The sequence below is a fragment of the Colossoma macropomum genome, unplaced genomic scaffold, assembly GCF_904425465.1.
Source record: "Colossoma macropomum unplaced genomic scaffold, Colossoma_macropomum, whole genome shotgun sequence".
In the NCBI taxonomy this organism is placed as follows: domain Eukaryota; kingdom Metazoa; phylum Chordata; class Actinopteri; order Characiformes; family Serrasalmidae; genus Colossoma; species Colossoma macropomum.
Window position 1 is genome coordinate 21628643 of NW_023494809.1, and position 21298 is coordinate 21649940.

The 21298-nt window shown below is 39.2% G+C and overlaps 2 protein-coding genes across 2 annotated transcripts; one reads left to right on the plus strand and one right to left on the minus strand.

The window, feature by feature from the left end:
- Positions 1 to 4987: 4987 nt before the first annotated feature.
- On the plus strand, positions 4988 to 16115 carry chodl (chondrolectin). Its single transcript, XM_036558711.1, has 7 exons — positions 4988 to 5347; positions 7441 to 7789; positions 8442 to 8599; positions 10607 to 10657; positions 10750 to 10845; positions 10947 to 11043; positions 14861 to 16115. Exons 1-7 carry the CDS (start codon positions 5263 to 5265, stop codon positions 14943 to 14945), a joined length of 921 nt encoding a protein of 306 aa, XP_036414604.1. The 5' UTR covers positions 4988 to 5262; the 3' UTR covers positions 14946 to 16115.
- Positions 16116 to 19163: 3048 nt separating this feature from the next.
- Positions 19164 to 21273, minus strand: lyz (lysozyme). Its single transcript, XM_036558772.1, has 4 exons — positions 21063 to 21273; positions 20297 to 20455; positions 20039 to 20114; positions 19164 to 19403 (listed from the first exon to the last, which is right to left on the minus strand). The coding sequence occupies exons 1-4, from the start codon at positions 21193 to 21195 to the stop codon at positions 19340 to 19342; spliced, it is 432 nt and encodes a 143-aa protein (XP_036414665.1). The 5' UTR covers positions 21196 to 21273; the 3' UTR covers positions 19164 to 19339.
- Positions 21274 to 21298: the final 25 nt, after the last annotated feature.

Sequence of the window (21298 nt, forward strand, 5' to 3'; positions counted from 1 at the left end):
ACCATCAGAGATGTTAATTATACCGTGATATAAATTTGAGCTATACCACTCGCTACTACGAAGGCGGTTCCCTTCCAGTTTTGTCAATCTTACACAAAAGTTCTACAAACATTATTGAAAAAAACTACATAGTTCAACTGAGGGACCTCCAAAACATGATTCTTCCATCACATCACTCCAAAGACCCCCTTTTTGCCCTACTTATGATGATCGTACGTATGCCAACATGAGGATGATGATGAACATGAAACATGATGATAGACAAAAGGAGTTTGATGATGAATGTACAGACTGGACCCCGTTGTCCTGGCCTGCTGCATCAGCATGCCCCTTTCCCCTGGCCCAGTTAAGGCCTGCTTTCTGCAAGCTGGCCTGTTCCTGGCCACCGGCAGCGTCCTCGACTGCCGCTTTTTTCTGATTACCCAACATTTCTTTTCTCTTTTCTGCTGCCAGTGCTTCCTGCCAGATCGCTTTAATATCCCTCCTGATGACTGTTCCTATAATAATGCAGTTGCCTTTTTTATCGATAATGTGTCACAGAATCCCTCTTTGTCGTTATTGAACAGCGCTCGGAACAGAATGGCATTTACCGTGGGGAAATAAGGGATCGATAGCCAACAGCAAATTAAGTAATAGCATTTTTGTGTCAATGCATAATACAGGTTGGTTAACAGCGCCCGGATCAGCATGGCTCCACATCATAGCGCGAGCAGATCAATCCAAACACAAAGGCGGCGTCTCTCTTGGACAACATAATTGGCTGTCTTACAGACGGAAGTGTGAATGGACAATATCAAAGACCTCCACAGACATTCAGCTCATGTTGTGGCAGTCTAGGAGCAGGATCTTTTGGAAAGAACTGGAATTTGCTGGATCACCTCTGTGATAATATGCTGTAAGGATGATAACATTTGCACAAACTCAATCTTTTTCTCTCAAATATGATACTTGTGAGAAAACTTAATTCATACACATAGGAATGGAAACACAGTTAACCTTTACATTTTATTCTCAAAATGAATAGCAACGTTTGGGCATTACTGGTTGAAATGTGCACGAGTTGCAAAGAACGAGGTTAAAATAAGAACCATTTCATTTCATTTACTATATAAACCTTGATACAGTAAACGACATAGTAGATATAGTATATCATATGTAGCATAGTATAGTATCGCATAGACACCTGCTCATCCAGTGTTTCTTTTGACATCAAGGGTGTCAAGGAGAATGCTACCCATTTACCAAAATGGTTTTGATGTAAAAAAGTTAATTATAGAAAACCGTACTGATGCAATGTCTACAATGCAATCATAGCCATTTTATTTGTTATGCAAAATAACCAGTGAACCTACACGTCTTCTGAGTTTCTATATGTAATGCGTATAATGGTAAAACAGTGGAAAAAAACTTTTTCTTTGGGTACTATTTACAATAACACACATGAAGCTTATATTAAAACTACCATAACACAGTACATCAGGCATCAGGCAGTGTATTCATAACCATCATAATTATTGAATAACACTTCAGACGCCTGGTTCCTATCACCACCACTGTGAACAATTCTGACTCTCAATTCTGAAGTTTCTCTAGAACAGAGCATCATGTCATACCACTCTGAATGGCCTTCTTTAAGGCTTAACAATATAATTAGCTAGAAATTTTGAGAAACTGGTGGAGTTCCCCTTAACAGGGAGTTTGCCCCCCGTTTTCTGCAGAAACAGCCTCTACTCTTCTGAGAAGGCTTTCTACTAGATGTTGGAACATTGCTGTGAGGATTAGTCAGGAACATTAGTCATGTACTGCTATTGTAAGATTGGTTCTTTAATCACAAACGCCACTCCAACTCGTCCCAAACTCAGTTCCTAAAGAAAACACAGTTCCACTGCATCACATCCCAATGCTGGGAGGGCTTTATACCCCTCTTTTTACTTACAGCTTTGGGAGCATAAAAATGGAACACTAGAATGTTTACTGAATTTGATATTTGAACAAAAGGTAGGCCTGAGAAAGAGATTCCAGCTTGATAGTTCTGAAAAAAAAAATGCTAAAACAAAAGTTTACAAATTGCTTTACTAAGGGCAAAAAATTGACCAACTAAAAATGTATTCATGTCAAGGCACCACACATTTTGTGCCTACGCTTCATTTATTAGTCTGCAAATCTCTCTCAAATGTGTTTGTGGGCGGTCGAGTCATGCGCCTGATTATCGGGCTTCAGTTAAACACATAGATGAGTGTTAAACTGAATAGAACAGGCCGTGCTGTAAGCCATGCCTTCCACTATTACCAGGGACGGATCACGGTCCTGTGAGGCCCGTGGGCAGAAGCGAAATTTAGAGTCCCCACAAACTCTAACAATAACACATAATAAACAAACATGTAAACAAACAAGACCTGAAACATGAGATCAAATAATAGTTTATGCCCATGTTTATGTGCATTTTGAGGAACACAAATCTGTTTCTCTTTTGTTTTGAAAAAAGGCCTTATACATTTGCAAACTTCATGATTTCTCCTTTTTCTTTAATATAATAAAAATAAAACAGTTCGATGTAGTATGTAAATATTGCTAAAGTTAAAACTTACCATTCACTATCCAGTCCATACAGTCCTGTTGCACATCCTGTTCCAAAACCATGGATATTATTATTATGGTACTGACCCCCTCTAACAGCCTTCACTTTTCCGGGAAGGCATTCCACAAGATTTTGGAGTGAGTCTGTAGGAATTTCCAGCATTCTGTCAAAAAAGCATTTGTGAGGTCAGGCACTTATGTTGGACAAGAAGGCCTGTTTCGCAAAAGTCATTCCAGTTCATCCCAAACAGTGGGGTTGAGGTCAGGGTTCTGTGCAGGCCTCTGGAGTTCCTCACCAAATTCATCAAGCCATGTCTTTATGGACCGCTTTGTGCACAGGGGCACAGTGATGGTGGAACAGAAAAATGCCTTCCCCAAACTGTGGCCACAAAGTTGGAAGAGTACAATTGTCTTTGTGCTGCAGTTTTAACATCATCCTTCACTGGATTTAAGAGCCCAAACCTTGAAAAAAAATTATTTCCTCTCCTCCAAACTTTACTGTCGGCAAAATGTAAACCGGTAGGTAGCGTTCTCCTGGCATTTGCCAAACCCAGATTCATCTATCAGGCTCCAAAATAATGAAGCATGATTCGTCACTCTAGAGAACACCTTTCCACTGCTCCAGATTCCAGTGTTGGCGTGCTCTACACCACTCCAGTCGACGTTTGGCATTGCTCAAATTGATTGTAGGCTTGTGCACTGCTTGGCCATGGAAACCCATTCCATGAAGCTCCTGATGCACGGTTTTTGCATTGATGTTGCTTCCAGAGGCAGCTGGGAAGGTCATTTTTATGCGCTACATGCTTCAGCACTTGGCAACCCCACTCAGTATCTTCTGCTTCGAGACTGAGCTGTCATTGCTCCTAGATGCTTCCATTTCACAATAATAGCACTGACAGTTGACTATGGCAGATCTAACAAAGCAGACATTTCACAAACTGGGATTTGGTAAAGGTGGCATCCTGTGACAATGCGACGTTTATAGTCACTGAGCACTTCAGTACAACTCATTCTACCGCCAGTGCTTGTCTATGGGGATTGCATGGCTATGTGCTTGAGTTTATCCACCTGTTAGCAATAAGTGTGACAAAAACACCTGAACTCAATCATTAGGAGGGCCGGCCACATAATGTACCTGCCTCTTCGGCCTACAGAAGTTTAACCCCATAAAAGAAGTGTTTCAGCCTGGATCGCTGAACAATGCTCAATACAAGCCAGAAAAGTGAGAACAGAGCTCATTTATATAATTCAGAATTAAAATCACAGTAACAAAAGCAGCTGGTTTGTAAGTGATAAAGAGAGGTTGGAAAAAGGTCTTGTAAACATAAATTATGACTGTTTTTGACACATAAATGCATGCAAATGTTATAAGCAGACCTCAGGGGCCAAAATAAAATATATGAAGGTCTAGGATATGGGCCCTTTAAGTAGTCTTGTGGAATTGTCACAACAATTATGAAATAAGAAATTTTAGACATATTGCCTAGATTTTAGTTAATTTGCCAAGATATCTTTTTTTGCAGTGTAGACAGCTGCATCATTAGGAAGACCAGAAAAATATGGGTCCAGAGTCTCAGAAACATTACTCTGCCTCTATTTGTACATATTTAATTGCTATGCTTGATATTTCTTTTTGTAATCTTTTTACATGCAGTGGAGTGTCCTGAGTGTCTGAGCCCCCTTGGGTCTTGCATCTAGGTGGCATGGTGGCACAGTGGGTGGCCTCACAGCAAGAAGGATTCCCTGTCTGGGCAACCAGGGTCCTTTCTGTGTGGAGTTTGCATGTTCTCCCTGTGTCTGTGTGGGTTTCCTCCGGGTGCCAATTAGAGATGCTAAATTGCCCCTAGGTGTGAATGTGTGTGTCTGACCTGTGATGGACTGGCAGTCCAGGGTATTTCCTGCCTTCCACCCAATGAGCGCTGGGACAGGCTCCAGCACCTGGTCGTGGTCATGTCCCACTGGCCTGGTCAGCAATTCACCTGACTATTACCTTAGCAATATGAGTCTACCCATTGTTCTTACAGTCAACCTGAATCAAACTTTTTTGAAGGCTACATGTAATGTTTTCGACTATATAATGAAGAATTTTCCACAGTTTGTGCGTTCATCATAAAATAATACAGTGCAGCCTAATATGTGCTCTGAGGATGATCTCTGGTGAATCCACGGTTAAAAATACTTTTAAAAACAAGACCAAGAGCCCCACAATGAATGGATTTCCAGGCCACAGCCAGAAGACAGACTCTTAAATCGGATAAATCTTTTGAATCTCTGAAAAGAACCATTTCGTTAATCTGAGTGAAATGTAGCATCGCTAGTTAGCTGAGGAAACACTAAAGCGCGGGAAGCGGCGTCGCGAGGGCAAAAACCGCTAGAACACGACCGAGTCTTCGTCCTCGCGACGCCGCTTCCCGCGCTTTTGTTTTAGTTAACGCTCCCTTTGACGACACGTCTTTTGTTTGGACTCGCGCCACTTAAGGTTGTAATTACCCCCGCACGCGACCCCCTCCAGCCTCAGTGGATCAGGCACGCGCGTAGGAGGGGAGGGGAAGGAGGGGGAGACCGTGCCAACCGCAGAAACCGACAGCGCGAGAGCGCGCCAGTACACGGGCGAGCGGCAGGAAGCGGCTGGCGCGCTTTACCTCAGAACGTTCACTGTGGGGAAAAACGCAGCGAGGCGCGAGGATGCGCGCGGACTGCACGGCGCTCGAGCTCCTGTGTGTTTTCGCCGTGCTGGTCGCAGGCAGCCGCGGCGCGCGAGTCGTGAGCGGTGAGTTTTAATACTTTAAATAAGATCATTTTTGATAATGAGTTATAAGAACTGCAACCTAAGAAATAAATGGTAAATTAAAGCGTCCAGCTAAACTCCAGCCTCATAATGTTTTACTTGACAAGTTCGTTCTGCTTTCTTGTTCTTGTTCTACTTTACTATCATATTTTATGATTTTTAAATTCATAAACAGTGTCGTCTGTCTACGCTGTGTAAAATACAGAGACAGAGTAGAAAACAAAGATGACCACGATGTGGAAAACACACAACACTCTCTAGGATACAGCGTTTCAACCCGTTATAATCCATTTTTGACAACTTTTTTTTCTTTTTTTTTGGTTTTCTGACTTTGCCTGAGCACAAAACTAAACATCTTTTTTCAAATCAACCAAACCTTTTGCCTAGAAATTGATTTTTTGGGTCTTTTGAGTCTTTTGGTCAGCTCTATTGATCTATTGAGCAAAACAATAGAGCATACAAATCTGAGTGTAAATAAAAGTATAAATAAATGACATGTAATTAAAACTATTCAAATGGATAATATTATCCAACATCTAATGTTTAATTCTGCAAAATTTCATCAGTTCAGACCAATCAGGAGAACTTTGTTGTTTTTCCTTAGTATGTATAAGTATAGTAAATCTAGTTGGTGGACACGAAAGAGTTAATTTTGCTTTTTTCCATTTTCCTTGATTGCTCTTAATACTTTAAATGTCTATTCTGAGTCCTTAATTTTGTGATAGAGGGCTCTCACTTCTATCTATCTATCTATCTATCTATCTATCTATCTATCTATCTATCTATCTATCTATGTTTCTATGCTAAATGGTGCAAATAAAGCCCCAGTTGTCTGGTGAAGAGCACTAGTCCTGTCTTTCTGGGGGAGTACACTAAGCTGAATTTGCTTGAATGGTCTGATGGGGGATAGAGTGAGGGCGCCAGACTGTACATCTGAGACAAAAAAGAGGACGGACGAGAACAATAGAGGAGAAGTGTATGGGAAGAAGAACAGAGGAGAAACATCGCATTTTGAGCAGGACTGAGTGGGGGAGACAGTTTGGAGCTCTTAATCTGGGATGGAGGAGGAAGCAGGATCACTGTCCCTAGATTCATGGAGGAAGAAGAGGAAGTTGTTTGGAAAATTGCTGAGTCCGGATCTCCCCCGGTTAGCCCCTGGCCCATTACTGTCCTTAAAGTGATGATAGTGCAGATCTGGACCAGGCAATTATTTAAAGTACCTCCTGGGCAGTGAGCTAATGTTATTATTAGACTTTTAACAGACTGTGTATTAATCACAGATATCCTCCTCTGCACTGAGCACTGCCATATCCACAGTGTTTTACAAGACTGATCCCTTTGGTTTACGATTCCACCCCGAATACGGTCTCTCAGGTTTACCTTCCATGGCTTTACTCATGAGTTTTTATTTCCAGCAGCCTAAACATTTTTGATTGTACACTTTTGGCTTGGATTTATACCCTTTAATTGGTATAGAACCTTTACATTATATATGTGGTGGTTCTTTAACCTTAAAAAAAGGGTCTTCATGCTCAGATCTCATTTCCAGTTCTTCAAAGACTCATCCACTGAGAGGTTCTGTAGGGAATAAAAGGCATCTTTTGGAAAATGTAGGAGGTTAAAGTAGCTGGTCAGATGAGTCCTGGTTGGTCAGTGGGATTTTTATGTCTAATATTTTTGAGGTATGTGCTTGATTAAAATACATCTGATGTGTTCTTGTCTTTAATAAACATGATGGTTGGTGGATGAAAGCCAAAATTGAAGGGTAATAAATCTAGTGTTGGGTGCATAATGCAATGCATTTGCTATATTGCTGGGGGTGTCTACAATAACCCATACAATGTTAACAATGCACTTGGTACCTGTTATTGTATATTGTATTAGCATGCAAAATACAGACCTTTAAAATTCAAGAATACACATTATTTGTTGCTGATTTGTTGCTATTTCCATGTCTGCTACATTACTTACCACAGACAGTTATTTCTGTATTTAGTAAAGAACAAAAAACTCAGAAATAAAGCTGTGTCTATTTTTTGTAAGTAAAGCAGAGAACTGGTCTGGACTCTCTGTAGGTCAGACGGTGTGCGAGGGTGGCCCTGAGCAGCCATGCTATAAGATTGCCTACTTCAGAGACATGGCGAGCCGCGTGGCCTTCGGGGAGGCTCTGCGGGCATGTGAGGTTGACGGCGGCTCATTGTTGAGTGTGGAGAGTGCAGCGGAGCAGCAGCACATCGAGGGTCTGCTGCAGAAGCTCAGCGGCTCCTCCACAGGCAGTGTTCCAGGCACAGGGCCCACCATCGCTGACGGAGATTTCTGGATCGGCCTCACCCGCGCTGACAGCGACAGCCCCCAGGAGCATGGGAGCTTCACCTCCTGCCCTGACCTTTACAGATGGACAGACGGCAGTGTCTCACAATTCAGGTGTGTTTAAGAATCATTGTACGTAAATAGAAAGTACATTTTATGTGTAATATTTTTAAATAATAGTAGATGGTCTAAGGGATGTGCATAATTAAGACATAAATTAATATACAGCACCAAAAAAACAACATGATACAAACCTCTGGTCAGTGTATTTACATGCCTATAACATTTCACAAGGCTAATATATTGATACTGATAAAAAATAAATGGTAAATTTCAGGCTTCGGTCAGTAGACTATGACTTTAAGCTTCAATCGAGACTGGAGTAACTCAGTTGAAGACATTAGTGACCTAGGGGCAAAGTAATGGCAGAACAAGTGTGTGATATAGGAGGGTGCTAGCTTTAAAAATGATCCAATGATGCTGTAATTGTTAGGAAGTCAGGAAAGGGGCTAAAATCAGGGCGATATAAACTACTTGAACTAATCTGTGGCCGTATTGAGAGCATGATTGTAGCGATTTTCGATGATGCCATATGAAAGGAAAGCCCTGAATTATTCAGAGAGCACAGGGCCCGGGAAAATGGCTGGAAATATAGTGAGGTAGGTTGGGGGCCCGGTGTGTGTTTATCTCAAAAGGCTCGAAATTCTAGCCTTACCCCTTCAGTCATTTAATTGCTATAAGCTTCAGCACTCTGTTGGTCTCATAGGAACTGGTACTTTGATGAGCCATCATGTGGAGGAGAGGCTTGTGTTGTCATGTACCATCAGCCCACTGCTCTCCACGGCCTGGGAGGACCATACCTTTATCAGTGGAACGACGACAGGTGCAACATGAAGCACAATTTCATCTGCAAGTATGAGCCAGGTACAGTAACACATGTTGAACAATAGATTCTGAAAAATTCATACTGAATCAGCACAAACTGGAGCAAACAGCGTATTGTCACTGTACAAAGAAAAACATGCATCTGCAAAATAGTAACTTTACAGCAGAAGGCAAAACATTCTTCATTTTTAATGTAAATTAATTTAAAGAGGGGTTATACCAAGTCATTTTACAGCATTTCATCATGAAATTTTCACACAATGTAAAGGACAATAACACATACTGGAGCATATTGGAACAACACATGTGGAAAACATAAAAACATGTAAAAATGTATTGTGTTAAAGACTGATTACCTGTTAAAATGTATTTGTACAGGATTATATTAAAGTAATGTAATCTGACTAATTTCAGTTCCATCTGAATTATTTTTTAAAGTTGACTAATTACATAAACAAATTAAATTCAACTTTTCAACAGTAGTTTAACACAAGGCAAACAGGAAAACTGCCCTGTTCTTTGAAACAATAATAGATTATAGATGACTTAAGAATTGTGCCTCACGATAACGGTCACATTTATCAAAATGGCCAAATCTAAGTGGAGCAATATAGGCAAGTTATGAAAACAAAAAGCTGACAAATTTGTATAGTATAATTTATTTGAGTTTAGACATGTTTACTCATGAGCAGTAAAAAGGTCCTTCAGAAATCAGGAATCAAATATGATTTTAACAGGAAAATTGGGTACACTGACACTAAAACTCTGTGTGAATGACCTAGTTCAAATGTAATATAGTCAAAAACTATACTGCTCTCCTGGGTTTTTGGCTTATTTATTAACTCTCTGTTGCTTACTGTACCAGGTCAAAATATCAATCTGCTAGAAATATTCTTTTGGGACCTTCATCAACAACAACTATAAATAGAGACCATTCTAAAAACTCTGATTGGCCAACATTTTTGTTCTCTCTGCTAAAAGGCCTATACTGGCTCTTAAGGTTTCATACTGGTGCGTTGTGCTTGTACTTTGTTGATCAAAATTTGAAGACGCTCCTTCAGCTTTCAGTGGATTCAGCAGCCCACAGAAATCAATGTGGTTTCACACGAAAGATAAGTAGGAGCTGACTGTCTTACAAACAATGATAATTTACACAAATTAACATTTTGCACCATCATTTAAAACCTACTGGAGAAAGAAAGCATACTTTCTATTCATGTTTTAAAACTGTTAGTTAATGTTAGCTTCAGCTAATCTGAGATGTTATCGTTTCCAAATTTTTGATTTATATCTAGTCAAACTGTAGGATTTTATGTAGCAACAACCGAGAATAAAAGAGTTTACACTCAGATCTGTTTACTGTAAAACCTGGTGATATTGAAAATAAGGGTAAACAACCAAATTAAATATCTGCGTTAAACACTGCAGATCGTAGTTCTGCCTATCAAAATAAAACACTTGCAAAAGTTTCTATAAATTGGCTAAATGAAACACTGTGAACTGCTGCTGAGGAGGGGGATTCTTTAGAAATCTGTCCTGGCAGCAGGACCCTCTTCCCCTCACTTCTTCCCCAAATTAAAAACTCTTAAAATCTCTGTGATTCATGTGAGATGTTTATCCTTAAAAACATCATAATTTCTATAATGCACCTATAATCTGATTACTTTCTTTCTTTACTGTAACAGAATACAGCGAGGGGTTATTTTGTACCCTGATTACATAACGCTGTTGTATGTATTCAGTTACTTCCCAACCCTTTATATAAAAAAACAACACATACTGTAACAACACATACAGGAAAATACACTGAAAACATAATAGAACAATGCATATTGAAATAACACATAACAACATGTCCTAGAAAAACACATTCTGCAAACGTATATTAGAACCACACATAATGGAATAACACATACTGAAACAACACATTATGAAACAAAACACGCTGAATACATCGCACTGAAATTACTCAACTTACCTGAATGTGCACTCACGTTCATGTTGGTATGTCGGTGCTAAATGTTATTGTCATCATCCGTAATGCAGAGAGCCATCTGGTGAAAGAACATGGAGATAGGCCTGGAGGTCGTGATGCAGGTGAAGCAGATGGCAAATCTCTTATTATCTGATTTATGTCTGATGTGTAAACATGCGTATTTACACCAATTTTCATGCTGCTGTGCTGGCAGGCCTACCAGATATTTCAACAGAACATGAAGAAGAGAGAAAAACACCTGCTGTTAATGAGGATGAAAGCTTTCATGTCATGGTGGCAGGACCCTCAAGTAATACCAATCCTAATTTGTCTAAAATTTAATTTAATTTGTCTTTAAATTTAATTAATAATGTGATTCCACAATATAAATATATTTTTTTTACTTTGTAGGTATGCTGCTGATTTATGTGATCATACCTACCATTCCTCTACTGCTGCTGATCCTTGTGGCCTCAGGGACCTGCTGCTTCCAGATGCTGAGCAAGAGGTGACAGCATATCATTTACATTTATTTATTTAGCGCATGTTCTTATTCAGAGCCAATCGCAAAACAGTGGAAGCTAAGCCAGTACAAAAAAAAATCCAAGGAACCTGCAAAGTTTTATGAATCATAGATGCAACAGCCCTAGCATAGCTTGATATAGTTAAATAAATATAAGTGGAGACCATGAGGACAAACATATGTGTACAGTTTTTTTTTAAATATTCAAATGTCAAGCCTGGAAGATTGCAGTGCTTAAAAATTAAGTACAACTGAGTGCAGACTTGTGGTTAGGGTTTGGGTCTTAAGTTTTCACTTAAAGAAATAGAGACAGAGGGCAAAGCTAATTTTGCTAACAATGTATGAAAGAGCCCAGACAGCAAGAAGACAGCAGACCACTGTTGGCCCACTGATAGCAAAGCTGGTGGCCCAAAGGCCTTTTGCTCTGCGTTTACTTGGAGGCTCACTGATGCTTAAGTAGAGTGTTAGACAAAAGGCCAATTTTTGTTGCTCATTTTCCACTCACAGTCCAGTTTACTTATTTTCCTTCATTTCTTTCATAATAATATTAATATCATGAATGAAGACATTGTAATCTAGCACAGCATCAGCAGCATTTTCAACAATGTCATTTTATATTTGGCCTAGTCATTAATTTTTTTCTCTCATTTGTTTGTGATATTTGTCTTTTCCAAAATAAAAGGCTAAAACTGAGGAGATTAAAATCTATTTAGACCTTGTATGCAGGACAGTAACCTGGGTGGTCCAAGGGTGGACCAGCAGTGGCATACAGTCAGCAGGGTGTAGACAGATATTCTTGCAATCTGGGAGAACAGCCGCCAGTTAACGTTATGCAAATAGAGTAATGCTAACTGTTTGCCTCTACCTTCCATTTGATGTTAGCTAGCATGTGTGGTCAATTGAGTCTTTTAAGGGTCTCTTTTCCTTCTTTGAGCTCTAAGTATGCTTGTAAGTGACCATGCTAAGTGAACATGCTAACATGGCTAACAATGAATGGAAGCTTTTAGTAACCAATTAGCCTGACTCCATTAGCATTTTGGCTCAAGCTGTTCTTTTAAGGGACAGTTTCATTCCAGCACTGAGGGGCACAGATACTAAAGCACTGAGATTTTATCTTACATGCATGGTTAGATCTTGTGGAAGGACATGCTAAACAACTGGAGGTTGAACTTAGTAAATACACATACATAAAAAGTACCTGAAAACTCCACATCATTCTATAGCAACTGTACTCATCATCAACTGCAGCGCATCAGACAATTACCATAAGGGTAACGTGCTAACGACACTGCCCTAAGCAGACGCTAATGGCATCTATGCTACTTCCTGACCAATCAGTGGTAGGGGAGCATGACAGCAACTTCCCTTCATTCCCTTTATTCCAGACTAAAGCTTTTTTAATTGAATGGAAATTGTTTGTTTGGTACACCGCTTACTCAGTAATAATCACAGCGCTTACGAAAGCATTATTAGAGGATACGTTTAGCTTAGCAGTGGCAGTTTCTGTCTACAGTTGTTTGTCACTGTAAGGGCTAGGCCTGCTGCTGCCTTACATTGCACTGGCAATACACACAGAGAATTTAACTTATGCTTCACTTCTCATCAGTATCCTGACCAGCAGACATCAGGCAAATGCTGAAGCAAGCACTGTCCCTCTCAACAGTGTACGAAACAGTCCAGCCCCCCTTAGCGCCAAGCCTTCTGCTTGGCAGGGCAATACGAAGTGCTTTATTTATGTAATTCATTATGTTTATTAGGCCCCGACTCTCTCAGAGTGATGTCTTTTTAACATATTTTCAATCACTCAGCCAGACTGGGCATCTTTAGACAATGCATTTAATCACTGGCACTAACTGGCTTCACTCTGGGCAGTAAAAGGCTTCCTGGAGCATGTTCAAGTCCTCAGGGTAAACACCCTTTGCTCTAAGCAGCTGTAATGCTTCTGTTTTACAATGCCTGCCATTATTAAGACTCCACATAATCTGAGAGAATAAAAGTGACAAGTAGATTTGTATCCGCAGTTCAGCCAAGTGTCATTTTGTGTACATATTTTTCTATGAAGTGAAATTTATCTATATATGGTGTTTTTAAGTGATGCGTCAGCTAAAAAACAAACAGGCAGATTATTAGCTATAAAAATAGACAAAAGCACAGACAAAAGGCTTTAATGATACTGTTTTGCAAATTTTAGTGCACAGTTTATATATTATAATATATATACATGTTATAAAAAATACAAAACATAAAAGGAGGAGACCACAATTTTTTCCCTGTTCAGACATGAACACTAACGTTACTGTTATACCAACAACATTGTTCACGCCTCTTTGCATTATACTTGCCCAAATTTAAATAGCTATGAATAAGAGCATCAGCTACTAATGTAAAGGTAATGTTTACATAATTGGTGAAAGCCTGAACGTTATTAAAAGTAGGCTACTGACAACTTACACTAGCACTGGATGGCTAAATGGTGAAAAAAAAACAGTCTTAGAACAGGAGATAATATGTGACGTTATTTATAAATAAAATAAAGACTGGTGCCCATACCAATATTTGCTAATGTTAGCTAGACTATCCGGGGTCAACGTCTTGGACTTTCAGGAGGATTCTGTATGGTGATTGTGTTGATCAGTATGATTTGACAGCTTTTGCACACTAAATGTTAACATTATTGATAATACAGGTCAAAACACTGAATTAATTAACCTCTTTCTGCAGGCCCTCTAGTGGCCATTCCACCAGTGGAATGGAAATCGACTCTGAAATGATTAAACTAATATAGCCAATTAAAATATTTTTCTCCATATCTCTATTATCAGATTATATAACTAGTAATGCTGTGAGTCTCTGTTGAGCTGCTAGAGAGCAATGAGAGGTGAAAGAGAAAGGGTGGGACACCCCCTCCACTGTAAAAATAATTCACACCTCTCTACCAGGACAGCCTGCAATGATAAAATGGACATCAGAACCGCAGATTTCTTCACATCAAAAAATGTGCACTGCCACACTTGCTCACCTACCGTAAAAAGGAGTAAAACAGTCATGCCAGCTACAACGGCAATACAGTGAAACTTCTGTTTGCTTTCTGATGGCTGTTGTCACATCGAACTGTGCAGCACACAGAATCTTTTTTGATTCTCCTCCTCATGGAAATGGCAGCAGGGTCATACAGTGACATCACTTTAGAAAGACGAATGGAAACTGTTACACAGTGTCAGAAAAAACATAAGCAAATGAATTTTGAATGCTTAATAACTTGACACAGATTGAAACAACTGTGATGATGCAGGCATGCAGATTGCACAGTGCTAATTGCTGGGGTATAGGCTTCCAATACTTGTTAGCTACATTAGCCTTGTAGCTGGAGTGCAAAACTAAAGCAGGAAAATTCGGACACCAAACTTGTTTTGGCCGTTCAGTTATATTTGGGATAATACTGTGGCGTCGCCATAGAATAAAATGCAGGAAACATTGCGCTTTAAAGGCGAATGCATTTCTACTCTATGGCAGACGGTAACCCACACAGACTACCCCACAGTTCAGCACAGAACACCACATGCATCACACAGACACACCACAGACTAACAACAACTTATTTACACTTTAAAGTCTTTCCTTAGCACAGGCACAGCACTCCCGAGAGCCTGTGCTCATGACTGCTCTGCATGGCCGCGCCTCCCGTGCTTCCACAACAGCATGGCCTATTAATCTTATTAATGCAATAATAGAAACATTAGGCCACAGATTAAAAAAAATGAAATAATGTTACATATTTTGATCTCTCACCTTTTTTGTACAGAAAACCACGGACCAAAACGAGTGTTAATCAGTCAACACTCTGGATCTCGAAGACGCCAAAGTCAGACAGCGCGATGGAGGTCTAAAAAAGAGAAAACTCACATCTTCCCATAATGAAAGCAAGCCCTGCTGTGGCCTACCCAGACCTTATACGGTCTGCATTCTTGTTTGTCCAGTTGTAAGTTGTATGTGGTCTTCTAATGCAAGGTGATATGCATCTCAGTGTAAACACTTTGGTACACTTCACTCTTCTGCAATATTCTCTAAGATGACCCTTGCTCTTTTGGCCCAAAATGAACCATTGCTGATTATTTAAACGATCTCAATTTCATTTTTTTCACCCAAAACCTCTTTTTCTAATAGAACTCGCATTCCTTCAGTCTCCTCCTCTTACTCTCCTCTCCATCAGAGAGAGTGATCAGTGCAGTCAGTTGCAGAGGGGAGGCCACCACTAATTGGCACCAAAACACAGAGCGATTAAGTTACTGTAATTAAGACAAGTGCGAATGGGACTCACATAAAAAGAGGACTTTGGAGTCCCAGCTGACACTTAATTGAGTAAAAGTGATTGAAGACTGCAACAAGATGAATTAAGCAGTGACAAAATGGCAAAAAGAAAATCTCCGAGAACAAAATGCAATCTTCAATTGAAAAAAATTAGGTTGACGTTTTAGAAAATAGAGCAGAGTTAGATCAATCGCTCTAGAACTGGGTTCCAGAACTCTTACCACACAAGCTCCATCACCTTTATAAAAACAGGTATTCTCACTGATGCAGGACTGTTTCATTAACTTCAAGTGAACAGAACCACTATTAGAATGGACTTGTGCCATTACATTAGTTCAGCCTAAGTGAACATGTGGACATTTTATATGATCCATTTCATGTTCTGCCAAACCCACCCTGATCACTATTATATATGCAGTTTTAGCATGTAATGCCATTTTTATCATGACATAGTTAGTAATATTTGTTTATCACAGTACTATTACCTTTAAAAACTGCATATATAAAACTGACAAATCTCTGTGATCTCTGTGATAGTATGTCATATAAAATGGGATAAACTGCATCGTATTAATGTTTTGATTCAAATTTGTCTGTTAGTAATCTGCTTGTAAATGAAGGTAAACAGTGTTCATAAGAGTGGATGTATTGTATGTGTGTGTTTGGACTGGAGAAGTTGTACAGGATTGTTTCTTTTTTTAAATATTTTTGGGACGGTAACAAAAATGAAATAAAGGGATAATTGTGAAGAGCGTGGCTCGAAAATGGTATTATATATGGCACTAATGCATCTTTCAGTGAGAGTGTACACTACAGTCAAAAAGTCAGTGTTGAATAATGACAAATCTATTGGTGTTCAATTTGTCCACTCTTTACTTTTGTGCACATACTGCAACTTTAACTCCTTCATCCCTTCAATCTGAAAAACATCCAGATACAGCTGAGTCCTTCTAACAAAATCTGTTCCAAAAGGAGTCACTGATATTATGTTCCCCTTCAAAGAGACACTAGTTCCCACACTAAAATGGCAAAAGGAGATATTTCTGATAAGATTAGATACAAAGTAATCAAACTGCCTAAGAAAGTTAAAGGAAAATAAAAAGGAAAAATCAAGTGGACAAATAAGAAATAATGTAGAGAAAAACTGTCACCATCAGATAAAGGTTCTTAAAGCTTTTGTCTTTGAGTGTTTCTGTCCATCTTTTAATTGTGAGAAGATAACTCTATGAGTCTGAAAGGATGTGTAGCTGTCAAGAAGTTGTTCCTGAGAAAAGGAAATAAACAAAAAAGGAGAAAACTTGTCCTAGAACACCAAAACTGAGTAAGGTTTTATGGACTGATGCCCAAATTTGTCACTGGGATTATTTGGATCGTGAGAAGGAGAATTTGCAACCAACTTCTAAATCTTGCAGATTTCTTTGAAAAACTGAAAGCAAGAGTCCTGAAAAGAATGGAAGCTGTAATAAAGGCAAAGAGTGGACATAATAGTATACTCGTATGTAGTTGTTAAGGCTTCTGTGTAATTTTCTGTAAAATATGTTTTCTGCTTTCTGAACTTTTATTTCCACTCAAAATAACCGTTGGGGGAGGGGCTTTGATTAAATAATTGAAGAATGGTCTCTAACTTTTGTATAGTAATGTATATTAATGGGAAAATTATTGATTTTAGTAGCCATTTGTAACAATAGATCATTTTTTCCAAACAATTTATGGTGCCAGATCTTCTTGATGTTCAGTTTCGTGGTAAAATGGAGGCGTAAAAGGAAGTCATAAATCTGTCTGACTAAATTTGACTATAATAAGTGTAAGTACTACAAATTACAAATCGCAGCCTTCATATTTCACATTTATTTTTTGGCAATTTGCCACTAGTGTATATTCTCACTTTTTCACGCTTTGCCAGAATGTAATGTCTGCAGTGACAGAGACACATCTCAGCCTGATTAATGAAAATGTCTACAGATACATAAATATAGAGACCACTAGGACCAAAGGTTTTCTGGTAGATTCTGCAGATGATGAGCACATGCAGATGCTAATAGAAAGATGAGTGTAGCCATGGATGCATTAAAAAATGTCAGTTTTGAATGTGTGACTCAGCCTGGCCTCCAATTAGTAACAGCATACACTCTAAAATACACTGTTCATTACAGGGTCTATTAAACTAATCAGTTCACTGCTCCCGTCACGTCACTGTCCTAATTACAGACACGACTGCAATCACGACTGCGACGCTCAGGGTGGAATTAATTACAGAAACAAATCCTTCCCCTGTTTGGAGAGAGAAGCCGATTAAAGACATGAAACAAACAGCTCTCAGGCACGGCTCACCCAGCTCTGTATGAATATGATGGGTTTGTTGGAGAAACACGCGAGAATCTCGGAAGGTGCAGTTCACACCAGTTCCCTCTGCAGTTCTAAAAGAATATGGACTAAATTTTTGTTTTGCTCTACCAGTATGTCTGTTTGACATGATGGGGACTGTGAATGACTACGCTGCAGATGATATGCATCTTAAAAATGAAAGCACCTTAAATGTAGGCAATACATATATAATACATTAATATGGCCAAAAGTATATGGACACCTGACCATTACACCTATATGAATTCCAAAATCATGGACATTAATACGTAGTTACTCCTACTTTGTGGTTATAAGAGCCTCCACCCCTCTGGCAAGACTTTCAATAAGATTTTGCAGTGTGTCTGTGGGAATTTGTGCCCATGAAGTCAAAAGGGCATTTGTGAGGTGAGGAACTGATATTGGACGAGAAGGCCTGGCTCATAATCAACGTTTCAAATCATTCTAAAGGTGTTTAGTGGGGTTGAGGTCAGAACTCTGTGCAGGCCACTGGAGTTCCTCCACACCAAACTCCTCAAAACATGTCTTTATGGACCTCACGGTGTGCACAGGACAGTCATGCTGGGACAGGAAAGGGTTTCCCCAAACTGTTGCAACAAAGTTGGAAGCATATAATTTTTTCTAAAATGTCTTTGTGCTGTAGTATTAACATCACCCCTCACTGGAACCAAGGGGCCCAAACCCTGAAAAACAGCCCAGACCATTACCCCCCCCCTCCACCAAACTTTACTGTTGGCACTATCCATTCTTTAAAACCTATTTCATGAAGCTCCTGATGCACAGTTCTTGGGCTTGCTTCCAGTGGCAGTTTGGAACTCTGTAGTAATTGGTGCAACATAGGAGAGGTGGTTTTTATGTGCTTTGTGCTTCAGCCCTTGGCAACCTCTCTCTGTGAGTTTGCGTTGGTCTACCGCTTCATGACTGAGCTGATGTTGCTCCTAGACACTTCCATTTTATAATAATAGCTCTTACAATTGACAGAGGCAGATCTAGCAGTGTAGAAATGTCTTGAACTGACTTACGGCATCCTATGACGATGCCATATTTAAAGTCACTGAGCTCTTCGCTCTTAAGTACAATCCATTCTACTGCCAATGCTCATCTATGGAGACTGCATGGCTATGGGCTTGATTTGATACACCTGTTAGCAATGAGTGTGAAACACCTGAACTCAGTGATTAGGAAGGGTGTCCACATACTTTTGGTTACACAGTAGTGCATTTAAAGATTTGCAGACCTCAAGTGAGAGGTCTATGTACATTATGTAGGCTTCCACATTATGGAATTCTAATTTTCATTATGAGCTTGTTGTAAAAACATTACAAGATTATTTCATTTCCAAGAGCAAGAACAATTCTTTTTGTGATTTCTTTTGTGAAAATGACATGTTATTTAATATTTCAGCATACTCAAAATTCATGGTTACAATAACAGACTTTTCAAAGCAGTGAAAAAGCTTTATTGAAACTTCATACAAACAGATGGAAGTTCACTTCATAATAATCAATACATTTCATTTTTAATCGCAGCAGTTAAGCTTTAAAACAGTTAAGAATTAAGTTCTGCCGTGATTTTTTCACAGGCTGGACACTTCAGCAAATCACAACTTCTAATCACAACTTTTCGTCCAGCGTTTCATCTTCCTGCCGTTGCAGTACTTATCCCAGGTTTCCCTGTAGGCACACGTCTCAACATTAATGCATATTCTTTTCAAAATTGCATCACATTTTTTTTAAACTGTGTTTAGTAATGCCTTATACACATATAATATTTAGAATATAGTAATTACACTAGTGTTTAAAAGGTTGGAAACCTTTAATAATAATAGGTCTGATTGTTTTATTTTATATTTTAACACAGACTTAAAAACTTAGATGTTTTCATCTGTATTCTGTGTTTTACAATTGTACGCAAAAGTTCATTTGGCTAAATTATATTTAATTATAAGAGTTTTCGTCAAATCGTCTGCCTTGAGATGTGACACTCACTTTGAAACTTAATGTATTATAGATTGTTTTAGAATAATCAGCTCTGTTCATCATTCTGAATACATGTCTTACACATTTTTTTAATATATTTATTTTACAGCCTTCTAGTAATTATTTATAATCATATAAACCTCTGAAGCTGGACAGGAACAGTATATATATTTATCTGCCACCACACCACCATACGTTATTGTAGACAAGGATTCCAAACTTCGAACACGGGTGTAAATGCATAAATACTTATTCCCACATGGTGGAACTTTAAACATTTTTTCACATTTTTAAATAGAAATCCATTGCAATATCTAGTTAGCACTTACCATGCCTTCAGTCCCTCCCTTCTGACAATGAGTTTTGCACACTCAACAGAGGCCTTCAGGTTATCATTGAGCAGATCTAACAGAAGAAAAACATTCATTCTTATACACACCAAAAGAACACAGCTGAAGCATATGTTTTTATTGCATGAACGATGGTTAGCATGATCCATCTTTTTCTACACACTGTATCCATTAGCAGTGAAGAATATAACAAGAAGACTCATGAATGCATTGACTGCAAAGGGAAAACTTCATTACCTCCGCAGGAGACATTGCACAGGTTCTTTCCACCTGTGGTGCCATCATTACACCACTTGTAGCTGTTGATTTGGAAGATACCATAGTCCTTTCCTATGTTGTCGCTGTCCCGCACCTTATGGGTCTTCCACTTGGTCTCCCAGTACGCCATGCACACGTCTACAGCGGTCAGACAGGGTGAAGTTAGAAGAGTGATAAAAATTAACTAGTGTATATGGAAACATATATATAACCGTTTACAAAACCTAGCTCTAACCTACTACAAACCTTAGCTGAAGTAAACAGGGCCCAACCAATAACAAACACAAGACTTAATCTTTTACAAACCTTAGCCTCACATTTTACAATTCTATTACAATCTTACCACTTACATATTACAAACCTGAGACCAAACTTATTAAGCAACAGAACATGAGATGGACTGAGTTATCCGAAACATCAATTTCACACTTTCTTCTCCTTACCTCAGACGTAGCTGATCAGCCAAGGCATGTTTGGTGACCAAGGTTTGCTTCTTTAGATACAATGCAAGTCTAAAAATGTAACATGCTATTGCATTAACCTTGTAGCTCCAGTGCAAAAATAAGGAAGCAAACTTCAAACACAAAGCATGTCTTGGCTGATCACCTGCATTTGGGGTAAGGAGTAAATAGTGTAAATTTGATTTTCAATCAAACATACCTTTAACACAAGTTGAAGCCATCACCTACAAAGCACAGAGCTGAGCTAAGAGTAACATCAGAGGTAAAAGAAGAGCTATACTCACAGTTTCCAAGTGAAAATCCCTCAAAGCCATCCAGTCCCTGTTTCCTGAAGAGGCGGACAACCTCACAGCGGCCCAGCTGGCGAGACTCGCACACCGCCAGAATCATCATGCACAACACAATCACCAGCCTCATGGTGAAGAATTCACTGCTGCTGCTCGACAAGAGACTTCACCCCAGGATCTACTGAAGATCACTATGTGTTGACCACCCTACAGTGGAGCCATTTATAGAAGAA